At 36.8% G+C, this 19,725-nt stretch overlaps 1 protein-coding gene across 1 annotated transcript in view; it reads left to right on the top strand.

Annotated features, from left to right (window-relative positions):
• Window positions 1–19,725, top strand: part of LOC142334856 (uncharacterized) — a 113,505-nt gene that overhangs the window by 61,477 nt on the left and 32,303 nt on the right. Inside the window, exons 10-18 of the mRNA XM_075383182.1 lie at window positions 836–1,067; window positions 1,567–1,639; window positions 3,609–3,733; window positions 4,109–5,405; window positions 5,901–6,060; window positions 6,191–6,497; window positions 12,799–13,047; window positions 13,442–13,704; window positions 18,158–18,407. Of these exons, the coding sequence (XP_075239297.1) occupies window positions 836–1,067; window positions 1,567–1,639; window positions 3,609–3,733; window positions 4,109–5,405; window positions 5,901–6,060; window positions 6,191–6,497; window positions 12,799–13,047; window positions 13,442–13,704; window positions 18,158–18,407 (2,956 nt within the window). The remainder of the gene's footprint in view (window positions 1–835; window positions 1,068–1,566; window positions 1,640–3,608; window positions 3,734–4,108; window positions 5,406–5,900; window positions 6,061–6,190; window positions 6,498–12,798; window positions 13,048–13,441; window positions 13,705–18,157; window positions 18,408–19,725) is intronic.

Consider the following 19,725-nt stretch of genomic DNA (forward strand, 5'->3'; position numbering starts at 1 on the left):
ACTGTAGTCACTATCGGTAAAAAATTTCTTATTCAAAACCCACTTTAGCGCTCGTCTTTGCATCTTTTCTAGTTTTCTGCAGTTTGGCCAATTCGAGAACCATACATTTGAAGCGTAAAGGAGAATTGATCAAATGTAACTTTTGTATAAACTTACTTTTCAGTTAATGGTGCGCATATTTTGCAAGTAAGTGAATAATTAATTGTCCAAGCATATATATTTTTAACAAAATTTTTAAGAGTGAGAAAAACTGGTTGGTTACTGCTGGAGATTGATATCTTAACAGATAAAGATTAGAAAACAAAATTTGATGCTAATTTTTTCACTGATTTTTGAGGAAACTAGGTGAACAGGAAAACTCATTGTTATTTTTTGCTGTTACTTAGTTTCCAATTAAGTTTTGCAATATTCTTGCCCCTCCATCGTTCTACGGTCGTGCTACTTTTGCCTAATTGCCTAATTTTTATTTCTCTTAACCATTTTCGTCTAACACTTTTTTCGTCGATATTTTTATCTTCAAACTTATTGGCCAAGAATTTTTTCAACAGAATACGACTGCACCCAACAGACGGAAGGAGCGAACAAAATTTCGTTCATTTCATCAGATCCTTTGGATGGTGCCCCCCCCCCCCAAAAAAAAAATGTTCCTCAATCGTTCTGACCAATCAATACCTGTCATCCTCGCTTGCTCAAACATGGTCAAAATCTGTCATGAAATTTAACTGGCATTACTTCATTTGCCTATATTGTTTTTGCAATTTCTGAATCAACCAATTCAGCAAAAACGTTTTTGTTGAAAACTGAACCGCCCCCATATTTGCCTGTTAAATTGAAGGAGCTTGAATTGGGAGTGGACGAAGGGTACGAGATGGAGATTGAACAAGATGGCGGAGAGGTGTGCGATGAGAAAGAGGGAGGATGGTCTACCCTGGACACCCCAGTCGAAACACTTTCAAGGCAACCCAGGATCTTTAGTACCAAAAATCGTCGTAAATTCGCTGATGCGAAAATCAGTAGGCAAAACAGAGCCCGACCTTCAAAATTATCTCAGTCGCCAGTTGACCGAGGTAAAAAAAATAAGTGCATAGAGAATTAGGGACAGCAGTATTGATAACAGTGGTTAGATTTTTATTCGAGACGAAGTATCTTTTCACAGAAAATTAGTAGTGATTTGGTCTAGTGTTGAAAAACTGCGAAACATGCTAAGCACACACACACGCACACACACTTACACACACACACACACTCACACACACACACACACACACGCACACGCACACGCACACACACACACACACAAACACACACACACACACACACACACACGCGCGCGCACGCACGCACGCACGCACGCACACACACACACACACACACACACACACACCACATACAAACACCTCACACACATCCGCGAGAACGTGTAAATTCTGCTCTTTTTGAACTTTTTGATTAAAAAGTTTTACTTTTGTGCTATTTTGTATATGTTAAACACGAAAAATAGGGATAGGAAGGAAGAATAGAAACCTTCAAACTTTTTTAAATTAAAAAAATTTATTTTCTTTTCAGCCAGAATGACTTCAATGGAAAAAATTGAAAATATTGACGCAGCTGGATCCCATCATTCGACGTTTTTGAACAGGTTAATTTTATTTATTGTCTTCATTTGTCTTATTTGTTTTCCAAAAGTGTTGGGAACTAAAAATTTTTGAAAGTAATTCTATTAGGAGAAGCCTCTCCAGACGGGTGTGGGGTGGTAGTGGGGTAGAGCTTTGGAAAAACAGCAACTTGCCAGTGATCTCATTTTCAGGCTTTTTTTTCAAAAATCTCGGATTTTCGGCGGCAGAACCAATCAAACCTGATGATGAAACTATCAAATTTTCCAATGAAATTGAAGCCAACATTAACTTATGAAAAAACAGAAAATTAGATAGTTTTTAATTCAATTTGTTTTCATTTTTCAAATTAACTCAAAGGTAAACTACTGACTAATCTTCTAAGACAAAACAAAAGAGACAAAACAATTTGGCAAGGGCGACCGAACAATTGGCACGTTCTTCAAGAGTAAATTTTGGTGTTTTTGAGTTTTCAATAACCTTGAAAGATAATGACAGTCAAAAGATATCAAATTTATTTGATTGAAAGAGTACAGAAGTTATAAGCGTGGGATACTTGAAAACCCAAAATCATAAAAAAAGTTTTTCGGAAGATACTTTGGACGAACATTTGACTAACGATTTTCTGAATGCCTCTGTTAGCTCTAGCAGAGTATATTAACCTTGGGACACTTGTTAACTCATTTTTGTTGGTCTCACTGGAAGAGCTATAAAAAACTTTGCTTTTCACTTGTTAATTTTGAGCTGAACTGATCCAAAAAAAAACGATTGATTAGAACCAACTCACGTTGAAAATTGTTTAAAATTATTTCATTTTGTTTCCTTGAGTCATTAAAGCCATTGAAAGCATAGAATTATGTGCTGCCTGTGGTAGTGTTTAGTTTGGCTTAAAGTTAGACAGTTCAGAATTGTTTAAATTTTAGAAATTTGAAATAAAGAAAAATAGAATATTAAAATTTCTTGTGAAGCAGACGAAAGAAATTATCTATTGACTCGCTATACTTTAACATGTTGTTCCTGCTGGTAAATTAAGGTATCTTTTTTTGTTTCAATATGTAAATTTACAGATCCTTCCTGATATAGGTTAGCTGATATATGTTGATTTACAAATTGAGTATGAACAAGTTTTCCCACTGCATTGTATGTGTTTTTTTGCATTTAACGCGTTGTTTTCCCAAACTGAGATCGTTTTTATTGATATCTACTGAGACTATTCGCACAGGTTGTACGATCATTGCGAATGATAGGTGGATGGAATTTGTCACGCAAGTTTATGGTTCATGCACACTGAAAAACTCGTGGTGAACAAATTCGAAGCAATGATTTGGTTCAAAAATGCACCTCATCAACATCAATGAATAAAATTTGTTTCGTATTTAAGTTCTAAATTTTGGATGTGAAATTCTGTTTGTATATTTCTTCCTAATTCGTTGAGCAAATTTCTTGGCTTCAAAAAACGAAATTGAAGACAGTTAAATTGAACACACAAATGAAGCTTTATGTGCTTGTTAATTGTGCTCTTGTTAATGCAGTCCTTGTTATAAGTTCTAGTGATAAAAAGCTTCAGTGCCGATCCATTCCATTTATCTCATTTATAGGCGGAACTAAGCGCAACTACAAAATCCAAACGAACATTTTTTTTCTTTTCTGAACATTCGTAGAAGTACATAGTATAAGTTTGCTTTAAATGGACCCTTTATCCTCTGTGAAAATAAAATGTTTGTTAAACTCGGCATTATCTAAAGACCTTTATAAATAATTTTTAGAATGTGAACAGGCTTTTACAAATATTAAGCTATTATCGCTCGTTGGGCTCAAAAGAAACACCGCTGTTGAGTTGAATTAGCCAAATTTGTTTCGGAAGTCATTATTTGGGCTCGGTCAAGCCATTATATCATATAAACAACGAATGCGTTAAAGCATTATTTTAGCAAGGCATTTGAGGCTATGAAACCATTCTTTTAACGCAAAAGTGGGTAAAACCGTGTTTTGCAGAAACCCTCAGAAGTCAAAGTTACCGACATCCAAGAGTCCTAAGAGGAGTCCAATTCGGAAGTGGTCAGACAATGGTCCGATTGGTACAGTAGGACAGTCAGTGGTGGTGAAGAAACACTACATCAAGGAAACTATTTCCCACTCTGTTCCATTAATTGAGTGACGAAAACTCAATGGGTTGTTCCCATTCTAGTCCCCACTGATGTCTTCGTCCTCAATAATGGTATTTTAGTGTTATAGGGGGGGGGGGGGTTACAGTATACGTTGTACTTGGCCCACTATACTGGTGGGGTTTACTGAGGTTGAATAGAACTGACCCAGAAATTTAAAGTGCTTAGTCTAGGATCTTACAGTATTCTGACCCTATCAAAATGATTTAAAAATATTGAACTAGTGAGGACTTTTTGTTTGAAATGAAGGGGAACTAACATAACGAAAAGAGCAACTTTTAAAGATATTTGAAGTCTTTCTCAACCTGTGCTAGAAACAGCCTCGGAAATAGATTCCTGCCCAGAAGAACTCTCGCCCCTATGCCTCCGCAGTGCCTCGCACGGCTCGAAGCAATCGGAACAAGTCACCCTATGAAGCTGTTAAGTACTCTTCGATACGTTCTGCATCCCCTAAACGCAAAACCCTTCAATCCCCAAATCGCATGTACTCACCTGGTGCAGAAATTTCACCGCGACCAATTATCAAATCCATCAATTCTCGCAATATAAAATTGACAAAAAATTCTCAACAGCATAACGCTTACGGCACTGAATTGGAATGTAAAAACGATCAAATAGAAGAAGAACTTCACCAACTTGGAAATCTAGAATACTGTGGCAGAATGTTTGCTTCCGATGACGTCACCGTTGAATATTCGTTTGAAGACGACGAAAACGTCACATTTAACGCGGACCAAAAAATTGGGCAACCTAAGCCGGGCAGTCTAATATATAAAGACGGCAAGCTTCTTTACGACCCCATTTCTTCAGGTAGTGGTGGGACTTTAATAGACAAAAAGTCTGGATTGCCTTTGATATCATTGCGAAGTTTAGTCAATATTTTGCGAAGACATGAGGGACAAAACCAGCTGGAAACCATCCAGGCTGAGAGCCAAAATGCAGTCAATTTGAATGTCCAAAATCGTTCTGTTCAAACGTTCCGAAACGAAGAGGAACAATTGAGGAATGTGCCTCGGGATGCAATCAAAGTTAGAAATGCGAACGACGTTTTTGGGTTCACACAAAGCCCTGCGTCCAATTACACCGAAGCAAACTCCATAGATCCAAATTTCATATCTGGCGACTATTTGCTGCAGTCAATTGAAATGCAAAGCTCCTCAAACAACGCTAATCGCTCAAATTCAGACGCACAATATGGTTCCAAAAATCGGCAAAATAACGATTCGACCAGCAATGATGACTTCAGTACATCCGACACCCAAGTTGCAGCAAAACCTATTAGATGCCAAACACGTATTATTAGGCCGAAAGTCACACTGGAACATCAAAAATTGGCGAATTGCAACACCTCAGCTGTGGTAAAGCCTCCGATTTCGAGCAACTTGAATAGACAGTCACTTATTCAGCAGAAAGTGCACCAAGCCGAAATGCATGTTCCAACTGGCAATACTTTGATTACCGATTGTTCTTTTGCTTTCGACTTAGTGGAGTCTCGGCAAGATGATCAGTTGGATTTGCCTGAAGGTGAAATGTGTGAACTGAATGCTAAGCATTGGTGGTTGAACAGAAGAAACACTGATCAATTAGGTTTTGCCGACGAAGGACAAGGAGAGAAAAGAAAAGATTTGGAAAGTTCAATTAGCATAATCGGCGATAACCTTCTTTGTTTTCCAACCTAATTCACTAAATTTTTATCAAAAGTTTGTGAAATTAGGAAAAAGGGACATGAATAATGTCGTTTTTAAGTACGTGCATATTAGCATATACCCGGTTCGAGGTTGCAGTCGAGGTGAATTTTTGTAAGAAATGCGGTGAATGCAATGAAATCGGTGAAAAAAAATTTCACCGCATTTCACCGCATTTCTTACAAAATTTAATCGCGGAATTCAACGCATTTTATACAAAAATTCACCGCATCGAGTTTCGTGGCAAATTAATATAAGAAATCTGATCTCATTATTCTCTTTATCTCTTTATCAGATCTGATAAGAAAATACTTCCCCTTATATCCCATAAGACAACTTTGCAACAAAATTGTAAGATCTGACAAGATAAAATTTTACGGGTCACTGTTTTAGTTTTCTATTTTTGCGTAGCTATTAACCAAGTACGCTAATTGATAGTCCCGAATCAACTTGGAATCTACTCACGACTTTGCCAACAACATCCCTAAGCTGTCATTGTCCAATTTCACAACAGAGACAACTGAGCCAACTAGGGATACTCTAGGAACTGGAGGGCGACAGGACAGCACTTACACTCAACACTTCTTGAATTATCAGGTTAGGCGGACTCAAAATTTGTGATAGATCTCGAAGCGCTGATCTAATATTGTTCTTCTCGGAATTCTCGCAAGATTTTGCACTAATTTCATATTCACCAGTGTCTTTTAATGTCTCTTCTGCTGCATAGGAGATGGTTGATCGACAGCTGCGTGAGCAAAAACAACATCACCAGGAACAACATCAACATCGGCATAGACAACGACAACATTCTTTGGAGCTGGACCAGGCGGGAGACAACCAAATGCAGAAACTGAATAACCCTGGGGGTGCAGATAAAGGGAATTGTGGCAAAGCCACCGACAGTAAAGAGCACCTTAAGCAAAACTACCTTGAAGGAAATATCAACAACAACAACAGCAGTGACATACAAGTGTTTTGTTTACAAAGTGGGGTTAAAGGTCAAGGAGAAGTCGGTACCAAAAGTCAAACAGCTGGTTAGCTATTTAAGACATGCATGACTTTTGAAGCCTAGCCTTCTTTTAAAAAGTGAACCTAGAAGACTAAAGTTAGTTGAACCCATAAATATGAAGGTGCTTCAGATTATCAATCAGAAAAAGCAGTTATAAATCTTTTCTTACCACAGCGGGTTTCCGAATTATTAAGTATAAAATGTGTCTTTACAGCACGGAAATTTAGATGCTGAGGAACACTCACACTAACACAAATATTTGTTCAAAAAAATCAAGCGGTACAGATTCCTTTTAAATTTGCAGCGTCATGTAAGATATGAACAGTCGGCACATCGCAATTAAACTATTGGTTTTGTTCTGAACTATCGGTTTTCTTGCCTTTAGTCGGTTGTGCAGTGTTCGGCCTTCAGTTAATATTGAATGTGTGGTGTTGGTAGTGCTGTGGCTGCACGACAGAGAAACAAGCTAATCAGTATGTTTCACTGACGCCATTGTTGGTGGTGTTTCCAAAAAGAACCTAGCAATCAAGTTCTTTTTGGCACGAAACGCTTACCCACTGTCGTTCCTTGGCAACAGTCCAGTTGTTTCGTGATATTCGCGTTAAAATTATTCTCTTGTTACCAAGAAAAGGGTAGCCCAATTCAAAAGCATTGATTTGCATCTAAAACATCATCATTAAGATTTTTGGTTTCAAAGTTACATTTTTTGCACATGCCTTATGACACACTACTACGCCTCCATTTTATGGCACAAAGAACTAGAATGGTTAACGCAAAACTGTTGTTCTTGAAGTCTGTATCTAGTTGCTCTTCGTCGTCTTTGTCGTCTTCTCTTCTTCACAGTTGATGCTTTTGCTGTACCAGATTTGAAAGTTTTGTTTCAGTTGCCGTTCATTTTGCATTGTTGTATTGAGTTGAGTCGCCAATAGAACGTTTAGCATGAAAATGCAGACTGATATATTTATTCTGACGCTTAGGATGTCTCCTGTTGAAAAATTTCCTGACTGCTGTAAAAAGAAGCGGTTGCTTATGCTGAGGAAACTCTTGCAGAAGTTTGTGTAGTTGTCATTAATATACGGTCGGTGTCTTCCTTGTGTTATTAGTAAACTGTTGTTAAAGACTGGCTGTCAATATGCTCGTTTTTAGTGTCTTGCATGCTTGCCCGCTTGAAAAACTGATTAGCTTTGTGCTAACTGCGTTTGAAAGTATACATTCACAAATGTCCTGTAATCGTATTCTGGATTGCCGGATTGCCAAATCTTTAATACTGGAGGGAAGGTCGAAAATGTTGTTGCTGATAGGCTGCTTGCTGTAGCTGCTGGTTGACAAACTGATGCTCCACGGGTTTCATATTTTAACACAAGCCTTCCAAAATTTAAATGTATTGCCTAGAGTGTTCCCCAAAACAGTGTTTATCAAAATAACAAGTAATTGAGACTCTTGTGGTTTGATCAAACGACTTTTCCATATCTGTTGTTCGGTTTTATCTAAATTGTTTGATTTTTTAACCTTTTTTCCAATAGGTTTATCCTGTTGCATTTATTCTATGCTGTGCTGTAATAAGTTGTTTATTTAAGCGTTTGTTTCGCAAATATCCATGTCATCTGTACAATTTTTTTTAAAAAAAATAGTGGAACAACTATCTAAGTTTTTTTGTCCTTCTAATCTTTTATAAGCCTTGTTGTGTGCAAACTATTGAAAATTGTTTATAGAAAGCTCTGAATGTACCTGAAAGATATTATATTGCGTAAGCTTGTGTTATTAAATGTAGAAAGAGCTCTTCTCATTCTACTCCAAACCCAAAACTCCCATGAAATATATGTTCCAGATTGATTTCACATTACTTTTTCCCTATTTGTTGGAAATAATCTCCTTGTTTTGTTGTCCTTTAACAAATTAAGTTTAAAAGCTTGTTTCACAAGCTCACTTTTTGATTTTTTGACAAAACGAGAGCTTATCACATTACACCTACCTTATTTGCTTTTTGTACCCCATATTCTACTCCCCGTACAATAATCCCCTACATCAATCCCGGTTACAGTTGGAAGCCATTTTTGTCGTTGTCTGAGTAGTTGTCTGGGATATTCCTTGAAAAGAGGTATCCCAAACTCGTTCTTGATGCCATTGAGGTTGTTCCACTTTTTTTGTTCCCCGTTGTTTACTGCCATTTGTGGCAGTTCGTTTGTTTTTCTTGTTAGTAAATGTACTCGTGTTAGATTTTCAGCAACGCACTGACTGACTAACTGATGCAAGAGGCCTTTTCTTGAGAAGATCTTCGACTGGGCAAGCAAGTTTTGAGAAACTGTCTTGCTTAAATTTTCCAGATCCGGCAATGTTGAAGAAGAGGCGTTTGCGCATCCCAATGAGGTGTTCTCAATATCCAACAAAAATTAAAATGAGTAATCAAGCAATCAAATGTCACTGTGAAAATTTTTCGAAAGAGATTGGAAAAGTTGCTGCCATAGTTTTTGAATTATCAACATTAGGAGTAAAAAAAGACTACCCTTTCTTTGTTTCCCGTAAAATATTTCTCCTCTGAAATTATAAAAAAAGAATGGTTGCATCAAGTTGGTTGCACAGCCACAATATGTTGAGGAAGTTTTTGAGTGCTCGAGATAGTTTTTCAATAGTAGAAAGCGTTTTCATATTATGTAAAAGCAGACATGCACAGAATCATCGCACGCTAACAAAAAACAAGTTTTCATTGATTTCGACTTTGATAATATAACTGCTGAACAACTTCAAACTCAAGCTCTAAAGCATTTTTTAACACCTGTGGTATAAAAATCCGCTGGATAACAAACATATTACTCTAAGACAGAAAATTTTAACAAATAGACAAACTTTGAGTTCTTCGAAAATTTTTTTTTGATATGTATTGAACCTGAACTTTTATCCGGCCCCTCCCTAAAGCTGGCAAACCTAAGCGAAATCAATTGTATATGGTAATAGTTCGTCGACGCTGATGTTTAAGTTATTGCAGTGTTTTGGGATTGAAGAAACAATAATTAGAAAAATGTCAACCAAACATTACTTTACGATATAGAGGCAATTCCTTTAAAATCATGAGAAAATCGATGCATCAATTGTTTTAATAAACTCAGCGTAAGTTTTTATTTCATTAGGAGCAATGCGATGTCTCAGAGAAATTTTTCAACCGAAGGAGCGTGTACGTGTAACCAAATTTGTTATGAACTTTGCCATCTCTTGCTAAAAAATACGTAATATATTTTGTTTGAAGATTTTCAGGGTAGTAAAAAAATGCTTTGTACTAAAAAATTCCATGTGATAACAAGTTCTATGGCTTACCATTTCATCTCTTAAAAGATGCTCAAAGAAGCTATATTGCTTTGCAAAGAAATAACGCAATAATTTCTAGTACAATTTTGTTTTTAAAAAAAGCTGCCGGATTTGCATCAGAATCAACTTATTAGCAAGGCTATCTAAAAACTCGTTGCTTCTACCAATCTTGAGATTTTCATAGCAGGAAAAATTGAAGGCAGATTTGGTTGCACAATTAGTTTGGTGTGGTATTTTGCAAAATATCAATATGGAAAAATTGACGACTGTTTTTTCCCTTGAGATTTTGTGAAAAAATAGGAGAAAAATGTGAAAACAATTGCTTTGTCGTTTACTAGGTAAATTTAAGTTTTTAAAAAATTTGATGTCTCTAGATGATTTTATTTGGCTGTTTGGTGGAAAAGTGTATTTGAATTCAAAATTTTTCAAGAAACTTACAAAATTTTGCAAGACTTCATGAAGGTTTTTTGGATAAAAATTCGATTAGAATCTTTTACGCTAAATGAAATTATTTTAAGAGTCAGCTTAGTTTTCAGTCAGTTTTAGCAACGAAATATAATCAAACAGTTTCTTCAAAGTCCACAATAATTCGCTTCAAAAATTTTTCTAGAACATTTGGACCCTAATTTATTTTTTGCCTCGATTGATATCTCGCAAGATTCTTGAAAGTGCCTTGCAACTTTTAAATTATCGTGAAAGATTCTTGCAAGATGTCAATCCGCCCATCACTACGTTAATCTTTCTTTTTGTTTTTATTTTTTACTATGCATTATTGCCGGTGTTGTTTCATTGAGACATTTGCAAGCATTTCAAGGAACGTCTTCTCCTGAGGAACAGTAGTTGCGGCGGGGAAAACACGAATTTTACAGAGATGGCAAATAAATAACTGTTCAATTGTAATCTTCGCCAGTTATGTTTAGCTTTGAATTTTGACATGAATCCTTAAGATATGAATCATTTTCCCGAGTTGAGAATTTCGTCCGAATCAAACATAAGAAATCGTCGGTTTTCGTCGCTTCTACTTCGCCAAAACCGATCAAAGCCCTTACGTTTTTTTCGTCGGTTTGATCGGTTTTCGTCGGTATTTAAACGTAAGAATCGTCGTTTTTCGTCGTTTTCCAAACGTAAGAAGCATCGGTTTTCGTCGGTTTCAAAACGTAAGAATCGTCGGTTTCCGTCGGTTTCAAAACGTACGAAGCGTCGGTTTTCATCGGTTTAAAACGTACGAAGCGTCGGTTTTCACCGGTTTAAAACGTACGAAGCGTCGGTTTTCATCGGTTTAAGACGTACGAAGCGTCGGTTTTCATCGGTTTAAAACGTACGAAGCGTCGGTTTTCATAGGTTTAAAACGTACGAAGCACTACATTTAAACAATTTCATTTAAACAATATAGCAATAATATTGTCGGAAAATTATCTCAAGTCTGTTTAAAAAAACTGACTTTGTTGAGATTTTTCCAGTATGTTCTGGGTGTGTTCCCCTCCTCCTTCTCTCAACCGGGCTGGGGACCGGCTACGGCGGAGTTACAAACAAACAAGTATAGGAGATTTTGAGCAGAGCAATCGGTTAAAAAAACCGGGCTCAAACTCCATCTCCAAACAAAATAAAACAAATTAAACAACACTCTCAGACTCTACTCGGACCGTGACACTCCTCCCTAGACCCTCAATTCATTTTAATAAGTCCTTGACTAGGTTGAAAACCAATTTATGTTGAAACACTAAATAACGAGTTTTTTAGCGCGAAATTTGACAACGTATCGAGTACTTTTTTTGTATACCACCCAGGTCAAAAATTCTTTCTTTCTCAGACTGTACTCGGACCGTGACGCTCCTCCCTAGACCCTCAAATCATTTGAAAAAGTCCTTGACTAGGTTGAAAACCAGTTTATGTTGAAACACTATATAGCGAGTTTTTTAGCGCGAAATTTGACAACGTATCGCGTACTTTTTTTGCAAGATTTAAGTAACGAATTCAATACTGTAGACAAGGAGAACTTAATCCGACGCTCCTTACAGCAATACCGATTATTTCGACAAAACTGACAAAAACCGACAAAAACCGTCAAAAACCGACGCTTCTTACAAGCAAAACCGACTATTTGTAGAAAACCGACAAAAACCGTCAAAAACCGACGCTTCTTACAAGCAAAACCGATGAAACCGACAAAAACCGACAGAAATCGACGCTTCGTACGTCGTTTTTGTCGGTATTTTTTCTCAACGCGGGTTCTCACCTGTAAACTCGTGTTTGTCTCCAATTGAATTGTATATGGAAGTTTTCCACCAAATGGAGAGAGTTGTATTGCTTGTGAGTTTTTTGCGTACTTTTTAGAGATATAGAAAGTAAAGTTTGCTTGAAAAAACAAAAATTTTATCGATCCCCTTGACACTAAAACTAAATAAATAAATATGCAGTTAAGACAATAAACAGAAAGATAAATAGACATATAAAGGAATAATAAAACAAAAACTGTTGACAAATAAATAAACAAAGACAAATTTATTGGGATCTGAATCGCCTCGCCCAATTCAAAGCATTCCCTCCAAAATATTAAAGCGGTCATTGCCTTTGTTACTAAAGCGGCGCTGAAATGACATTGGTCCCTCGATTCGGATTGTCTTCGAACTTCCCAGCAGTGGTTTGTAGATCTCGGTGAGATTCTAAAAGTTGCTCGATCCAGTTTTGCATTTTCCGCTTGAGTTTTCAGAAAGTTTTTTATGACGTTTTTAGTCAAGCAAAAGTTTATAATGACATTTTAGACTGAGGAATGCCAAATTTAACATTTTTGATCTTAGTCAGGTAGGTCCTTGATGAGCCTAGCAAAATACGAGGATAATGGTTTTTGTCTATCAATAGTCATTTTTAAAACGAATTTGAGTTAAGCTTGATGTGATTATTTAATGATAAATATATTGGGCCAGCGCACTCTCGCACAAGGCTCTGATTTCGATCATGCATTTCTGACAGGCACCGTCATTTCCAAAGTTGAGGTCTTAGCTCTATTAATCAACTGTTTATTCAAGGTGCCCTCCAAAGAAGTGCTCTAAATAGAGGCTCCTTCATAGGAGCTCCTACAGAGCTGCCAAGGAGTAGTCTGGGGAGGGGGATGGGGGACACTGATAACGACTCATCTGGTACATCCTCAGAGCCTGTTGAGGAAGACGAAGAGTGTGTGGCACGTGACCAAACTGATGAGATTGCCACCAGGAGTTTCATGTACACCGATAGAAGTTCCAAAAACTATCAGCATGCGTCGTCAAGAAAGAACACGGGTATGCGTTTGTATGCTGATAGTATGACATTTAAGGGGGCTATAAGATGGGAAGTAATTCCTCCACTCATAGATTGTGATATTCCCCCAACCGTAGATTATGGTCCCAAATAATTGATAGTTTCCTTTAAACCGTATACAGATAGTCCACAAAACACCTCTCGTTTGGGATAAATGTAACTAAACCGTTATCAGTCACAAAAGCACGTATTTTTTGTTTGCACAAACGGCATTGAAAACAAAAATTAGGTTTACGCGGAAAAAGCAGACCGTTCGAGGAATAACAAGTAAATTCCAAAAATAGAGAAAAAGTACGTAGGTATGACTGATGAGATAAAATTTTGCTCAGTTAAGACCGGATTAATAACAAACGTGTATATTGTTAATTTTCGCAGATGCTCCGCAGTTAGTGACACGTGACTACGCAGCCAATGTTGCAGCCAGGTCTCTTCTCTTTGGCAGCCAATCAAATCTGCAGACCAAGACAAGTGTGAAGTCAACAGCTACTGGAGGGGGAGAAGTGGGGGTAGTGTGTGGGGGTGGTGGTGAATCATCAGTCCCCATGCCAATGACTGGAGATGATAAACAACAACAACAACAGGAAGCAATAGAAACGGAAACTGCACTTTCAAACAAACAGAGTCACAACAAGTCAAAGGTATTAATAAGCCACTGATTCAAAGCACACTCATATCAGTCATGCAACCAAGAGATATCAGCACGGAATATTTATAGCATCAGCAGCACCAGTTGTTCAATGATTAATAGCCGCGAAGAGGTAGCGGCTATTATAGGGGACATCGTGGTTTTTTACAATTGAAGGAATTTGAAATGTATTGGCGCGCTGTCTTTTTTAAGATCTGTTCACGCTTTTTTCGGCTTTTTCAATGAGAAGTAAAGATAGATTGGTCACACTGAAATAGTAAAAAGAGCAAAAAATCTAGCAGGTTTGAGGTGTGACTTTTTTCAAAATACGTTTTAAGTGGAGTGTTTGACCAATTTGGTGGTTTTTGAGATGGATTTTTTTTCAGGTGCGTCAATTTGACTTCTCTATCAGAATTTCCTCTCCTTTAGTGCTTTTAAGACAGTACATATGTGTTCTAATTGTGCGTATTTGCCTTTTCTTGATTTCATTAGGGGGCAGCTGAGAGGTTTTATGACTTTGTCGCTATTTGTTGTTATAAAATATTAGTGAATTTTAGATTTTTCCCCTTTTTTAAAAAAATCGGTTGTCCCTTCGCTTAGTATCATCCGTGATAGGTCAGATTGGGTGCTAATGAGACATAAAGGAACCTAATTAAAAGCTCAAGTTAATAGCTAGTGGTTTTGATGCTTTTGAAACTACATTTCTCAAACAATTTGAGTGCATTTTTGAGTCCCGCAAGAAATTGATTTACTTTTTGATGTCTTATTATTTGATCTCATTGAAGACAGGTCTCCGATGCTGATAAAAGGGGTAAAGTTTTTCGATTTAATTGTTTTTGTTCAAAGCTAGCGCTTTCTATCATTTTGACACTAATTGTTTTCAATAACTAGTATCGAAATTTTTAATAACCGGGAAGCGATAGCGGCTATTATTGGGGACATGGAGTTTTCTTAATACGTCGTCTTCTTCGATTATTCTTACGACCTGATTTGGAATTGATTTTTTTCAATGACTTCAGTGAATTCTACTGCTTTGCAACTAAAATTGGTGTACGTGACGTCATTTACGCTTTTAGGTTAATTGCGTGACATACCTCACTAAAAAATTACTTCTGAACTCACTTTTGGAACTTTAATTTTCTTGAGCATATACTAGTTAATAGTGTGCATCTAAGTAGTGCCAAACTTATATGCCCTAATTGGTGATTATTAGTCATAAGTTGTTGATTTCAAATATCAATTTTGAAAAAAAATTTTGAGGGCTTTTCCCTTACAGACCGTGTGTGTAAATAAATTGACAGTCCAAATCTGTCTATCTTATTTTTTCAGTTGTTTCAATTCATAGAAGGCCACAAGCGTCTATCGCCGCTTTTTTGGCAATCTGCCGGCTATGTTTGAGTTTTTTTCAAATTTGTCCTAACTCTTTGTCTCATTATTAACAGGTCTCATTAGTTGCTAAAAAGGCTTAAATTAAAACAATTCACCTATGATAATCGCTAATGTTTTTCGTGATTTAAACGCTTGACAGCTTTTTTAAAAGTATATTTGTGATTTTTTGTACGTTTAACAGATTTTATTGCACTTATTGCTGTCTGATCATTTAAACTCATTGATGACAGGTCTCAGCGCTGGTCCCTGAGGACTCAAATAATGAATGCAGTTTCATCCTTCAGTAGCTGTTGCGTTCTGTGATTTTTTTACTAAGTATTTTCAAAAAATTTCAGCGAATTTTGAAAAGATTTTTATTTTTTTGTGTTATCATTTAATATTATTATTGAGAGGACTCAATGACATTTAACGACAGGTTATAAATCAGAAATAGAAAATTATATTTGGCAGTTTGAGTTGATAGCAGTTGTTTTTTTATATTGGTCCTGTATCTTCAACATTTGAAAACTCAATTTTTATTCTTGCTTGGTTTTGTGTTCTTGAGTTGTTTTATTGCTTAGTCTTGAATTTTTGATTTTGAATATCAATTTAGAAAAAAGCTCTTTAGGGTTTTTCCTTATAGACTGTATGTGTCATAAAGTTGACAGTCCAAATCTATCCCATGAATTCTAGTGGTCTTCCCAGGGACTGGTGGTCAATCCGTCTATATTACTTCCTCAGTTGTTTCATTTCATGAAAAGCCACAGGCGTCTATCGCGGCTTTTTTCCGGCAATCAGCCGGCTATGTTTGAGTTTTGTGCGAAATTTGTCGTCCTAACTCTTTTGTCTCATTAGTGACAGGTCTCACTGAGTGCTAAAAATGCTTCAATTTATGCAATTCACCTTAGTTAATAGCTGTTGCTTTTTGTTACTTATACGCTTGATTGCTTTTTAAAAATATATTCCTGATTTTTTAGGTTTACTATTATTTGTTGCACTTATTGCTGTCTGATTAAACTCTTAAACTCATTCATTGATGTCATGTCTCAACGGTGGTCATTGAGGACTCAGATAATTGAGGCAGTTCTATCCCTCCGTAGCTGTTGCGTTCTGTGACTTTCTTACTAAGTTTTTTCAGAAAATTTCAGCGATTTTTAATGAAATTTTTAGTTATTTTTGTGTTATCATTTAATATTATTAGTGAGAGGACTCATCGACACTTAACGACAGGTTGCTAATCAGAAAAATAAAATTATAGTTAGGAGTTTGAGTTCATAGCAGTTGTTTTTTATGTTGATCTTGTATCTTCAATAAATGAAATATGAAATTTTAGTCTTGCTTGTTTTTGGTGTTTTTAAATGGTTTTATTGCTTAGTCTTGAGTTTTTGATTCCGACCGACCGGCTATGTTTAAAAATTTGAGAGCTGAATGGGTCAGAAAGTTGCTATGAAGTTTCTCAGATTACAAGAATCCTAGATTGAGATCCCTCAATGAAGTCCTCTCTGATCAAACTCTTTCTAGTACTCACACCCCACCGGTAACTTGAGCCCTCAGACGGATCATCTGGAACCTCAGCCTAGGATAATTTTGAAACGATCTCTAGTTAATTGAGCGTAATTCTTTTCTGATGGGCACGTTTTTGCTTCGAAAAGCTCTTCTGTGGGTTGAATTAAACTGTTCTGCGCCTTTAATGAAGTGATATTGGTTTTAAATTGCTCTCAAACGAAGTTTGTAGCAGTTATATTAGTCCTGTTGGTCATTTTTTTAATTCGATTTTTCGCTTGACCGATTTTCTGTCTGACGCTTTTGACTTTGCCGCACCCCACCCTCCCTCCCCCATCAGCCCCCGGGCAACCCCCCCCCCCCCCCTGTGGCTAGCAACTGACGGACATTCGCTTGCTAAAAACGCAAATTTATACTATTTTGCATTTTTTTGAAAATGTTTGACATTTTTTTACTTTATCAAGCCTAGGTGTCAAGAAACTTCCTTAAGGTTTTAATAATAAGTTCTTGCATAGTTTCTGGTGGTAATAGAATGGTTTCAACATTTTAACAACACGAATTTTGGCATTTTTGGACAAAACGAATTTTTTCAAGTTTTTTGACATTTGTTTTTCCTTATTCAGGTCTTTATGGACCCAGGGGCCAGAGAACATCCTGAGGGGTTTGATAATAATTTAATGGTAATCTTTTTGGCCATGTATTAGTTCTTCAACTTTTTAATCTTACAAATTTTAGCAATTTTTTTAATTAAAACTTGATTATTTTCAGGCTTTTTTAGAAAGTTTTTGTCGTTAAGGTTTTTCAGCATCAAGAGCCAAGGAACTTCCTCTAGGATTTGATTATATGTTACTACATAGTTTATAGATGTAATGGAATGTTATTCAAAATTTTAATATCACGAATTTAAGCAATTAGTTTAAAATGTTTCGCAATTTTTTCATGTTTTTGATTTATTTTGGGCAGCAGAGGCCCTGGCCCTATTCAAGTTTTGATAATAAGCTGATGTTTAGTTTTTTTTTTAATTTTGCCTTTTTCAGTTTTTTTCTATATGATATATTTACTAACAAGTCTAGAAAACTAGAAATTGCAGAGTCGAATCCCATCATGGACAAAATTTTCGTCTCTCTTTCTCTCTCTTTGGGTTAGGGTTCCTTTCCTTTTCTTTCCCGTTCGCGTTTTATCTCTCTCTCTCTCTCTGTTTGTTGATGCCGCATGTTTCAGCTGCTGTTATGTGGCGTATTGTCATCATCTCTGATCCTCATTAACAATGAGTTATAGTAGAATTGTTTGTTTTATCATGAATGACCTAACAGGCACTTTTTATGAAATCATTGTTAATTGCTCTCAAAAGCTATTTGTAGCAAATCTATTAATCCTGTTTTTCTTTTATGCAATTTTTCGCTTGGCCGATTTTTTCGTCTGACCCATTTGATTTTCGTTTTCAGAAACGGGATTTAAGTAGCGCCCAGAGGTCACTAAACTGTGGCTAGCTGCTGACGAAGCCAACCGCTCGGCGGTCGTTTGGGAGCAATTCGCCCGACGTTAGTCGGTTATGTTATTCGTTTTATTCTGAAAGCGTATAATGTTTTTCTTAGGCTGCCTCGACTACAGACACTAAGCGAAGACAAGAAGAAACGAATCAACATCAATTGAGCAACAGCAACAACGACAATGATTGTCGCACCGATGGCACAAGTGATTTTGTCACGTGCACTACTGCTAAATCTGGGGAGGAATTCGGGCTCTTCACTGCTCAGAAGAACAAGACTCCGGGACCCGAGACAGAGAAAGTCAAAACTGATTCAAAGTGTTCCAAAAATGCCCCGACGAAGACCTTCAATTCAGGCATCTTGTTACCTTGGAGACCGTCAATAAGCTATCGTTTTTTTAAGCAATATTATAGTTCAATAGTTGCAAATTTTATAAACAAAAAAATTTTTGCACAAAAGAAGACATTTTGAGAGTAAAAAACGTATGAAATTTAGCAACAGATTTCAGATTTTGCAAACAAATTTGGAGCTAATTGATTTGAGTAGGTGACGACCAACGTGGCTTATTCAAACTCCTATTATTATATTGCATGGGGTCTAGGAAATAAACCCCCACGGAAAAAAACCCCACTTAACTTTTGGTAGGAAATAAACCCCCACGGAAATAAACCCCCACGGAATTAAACCCCCACGGAAATAAACCCCCATTTTAAAATTGAATTTCGGTCGTGATGATTTGTTCGGTTGTGATAGTTTCACATCAAGTCCCACGCACCGCTAAGGCATGGCCATGGCCCGCGAGGCATGGCCAAACGCGCTAAATGTGCAGCCCTTTAAAAGAAAAGTGGGGGTTTAGTTCCGTGGGGGTTTATTTCCGTGGGGGTTTATTTCCTACCTAAAATGAAGTGGGGGTTTTTCCGTGGGGTTTTTTTCCGCAACCGTATTGCATGAATCCTACAAAGTCTCTTTGTAAGTTCTTGCGTGATAACTGTCCTTTTTGACAAGATCTTTCAAACTAGCAATATTTTCCTGCGAAATTTGTGAAAATAGCCGTACGTTGCAAGGTTTTTGCAATTTTTCTTTACAACAAAACCCGCTTCTTGCATTGTCATTCAAGATAACCGTCTTTTGCATGACCTTGCAGGATAACAGTCCTTTGCAAGAATCTTGCAAGATCGTGCAACATAACTGTCTTTTTTCTATTTCTTTCGAGATATGCATCTTTGATGTAAGCCTTCACCAGCCATCGCTTCCCTTATGGGTGTAGCCATTGAGACTCCGAGCAGATCAGAACCCGACTACGCCCCCAAGATAATGATTGAATGAAAATTTTGAGCCAAATCAGTGATGAGCTGCAGCCTAAAATTCTCATTTTTTACAGTCCTGTTCCGATGTCAAGAAATATTTCCAGCACCCAGTCTAACACCAGCTCTTATTCTGACAGACTCTCCATTTTATTGACAAAACTTTACCATTGAAAAAATTATGCACACATTTTTCATCAGCAGTTGCTTACTTGTCTACAGTTAAAATTGATGAAGTTCGTTTAGAGTTTTGACCACTTGTTCTGATTCCAACTGAAATCTTCTTTGCTTTTTTGCTATTCCGCTGTTCTTGTCATTTTTGTCCATTTTATAATTTTTTTGCAGCAAGACACAATGAGTAAAATAGAT

This window comes from Convolutriloba macropyga, chromosome 2 (assembly GCF_964194025.1).
Source record: "Convolutriloba macropyga chromosome 2, txConMacr16.3, whole genome shotgun sequence".
Taxonomy (NCBI): domain Eukaryota; kingdom Metazoa; phylum Xenacoelomorpha; order Acoela; family Convolutidae; genus Convolutriloba; species Convolutriloba macropyga.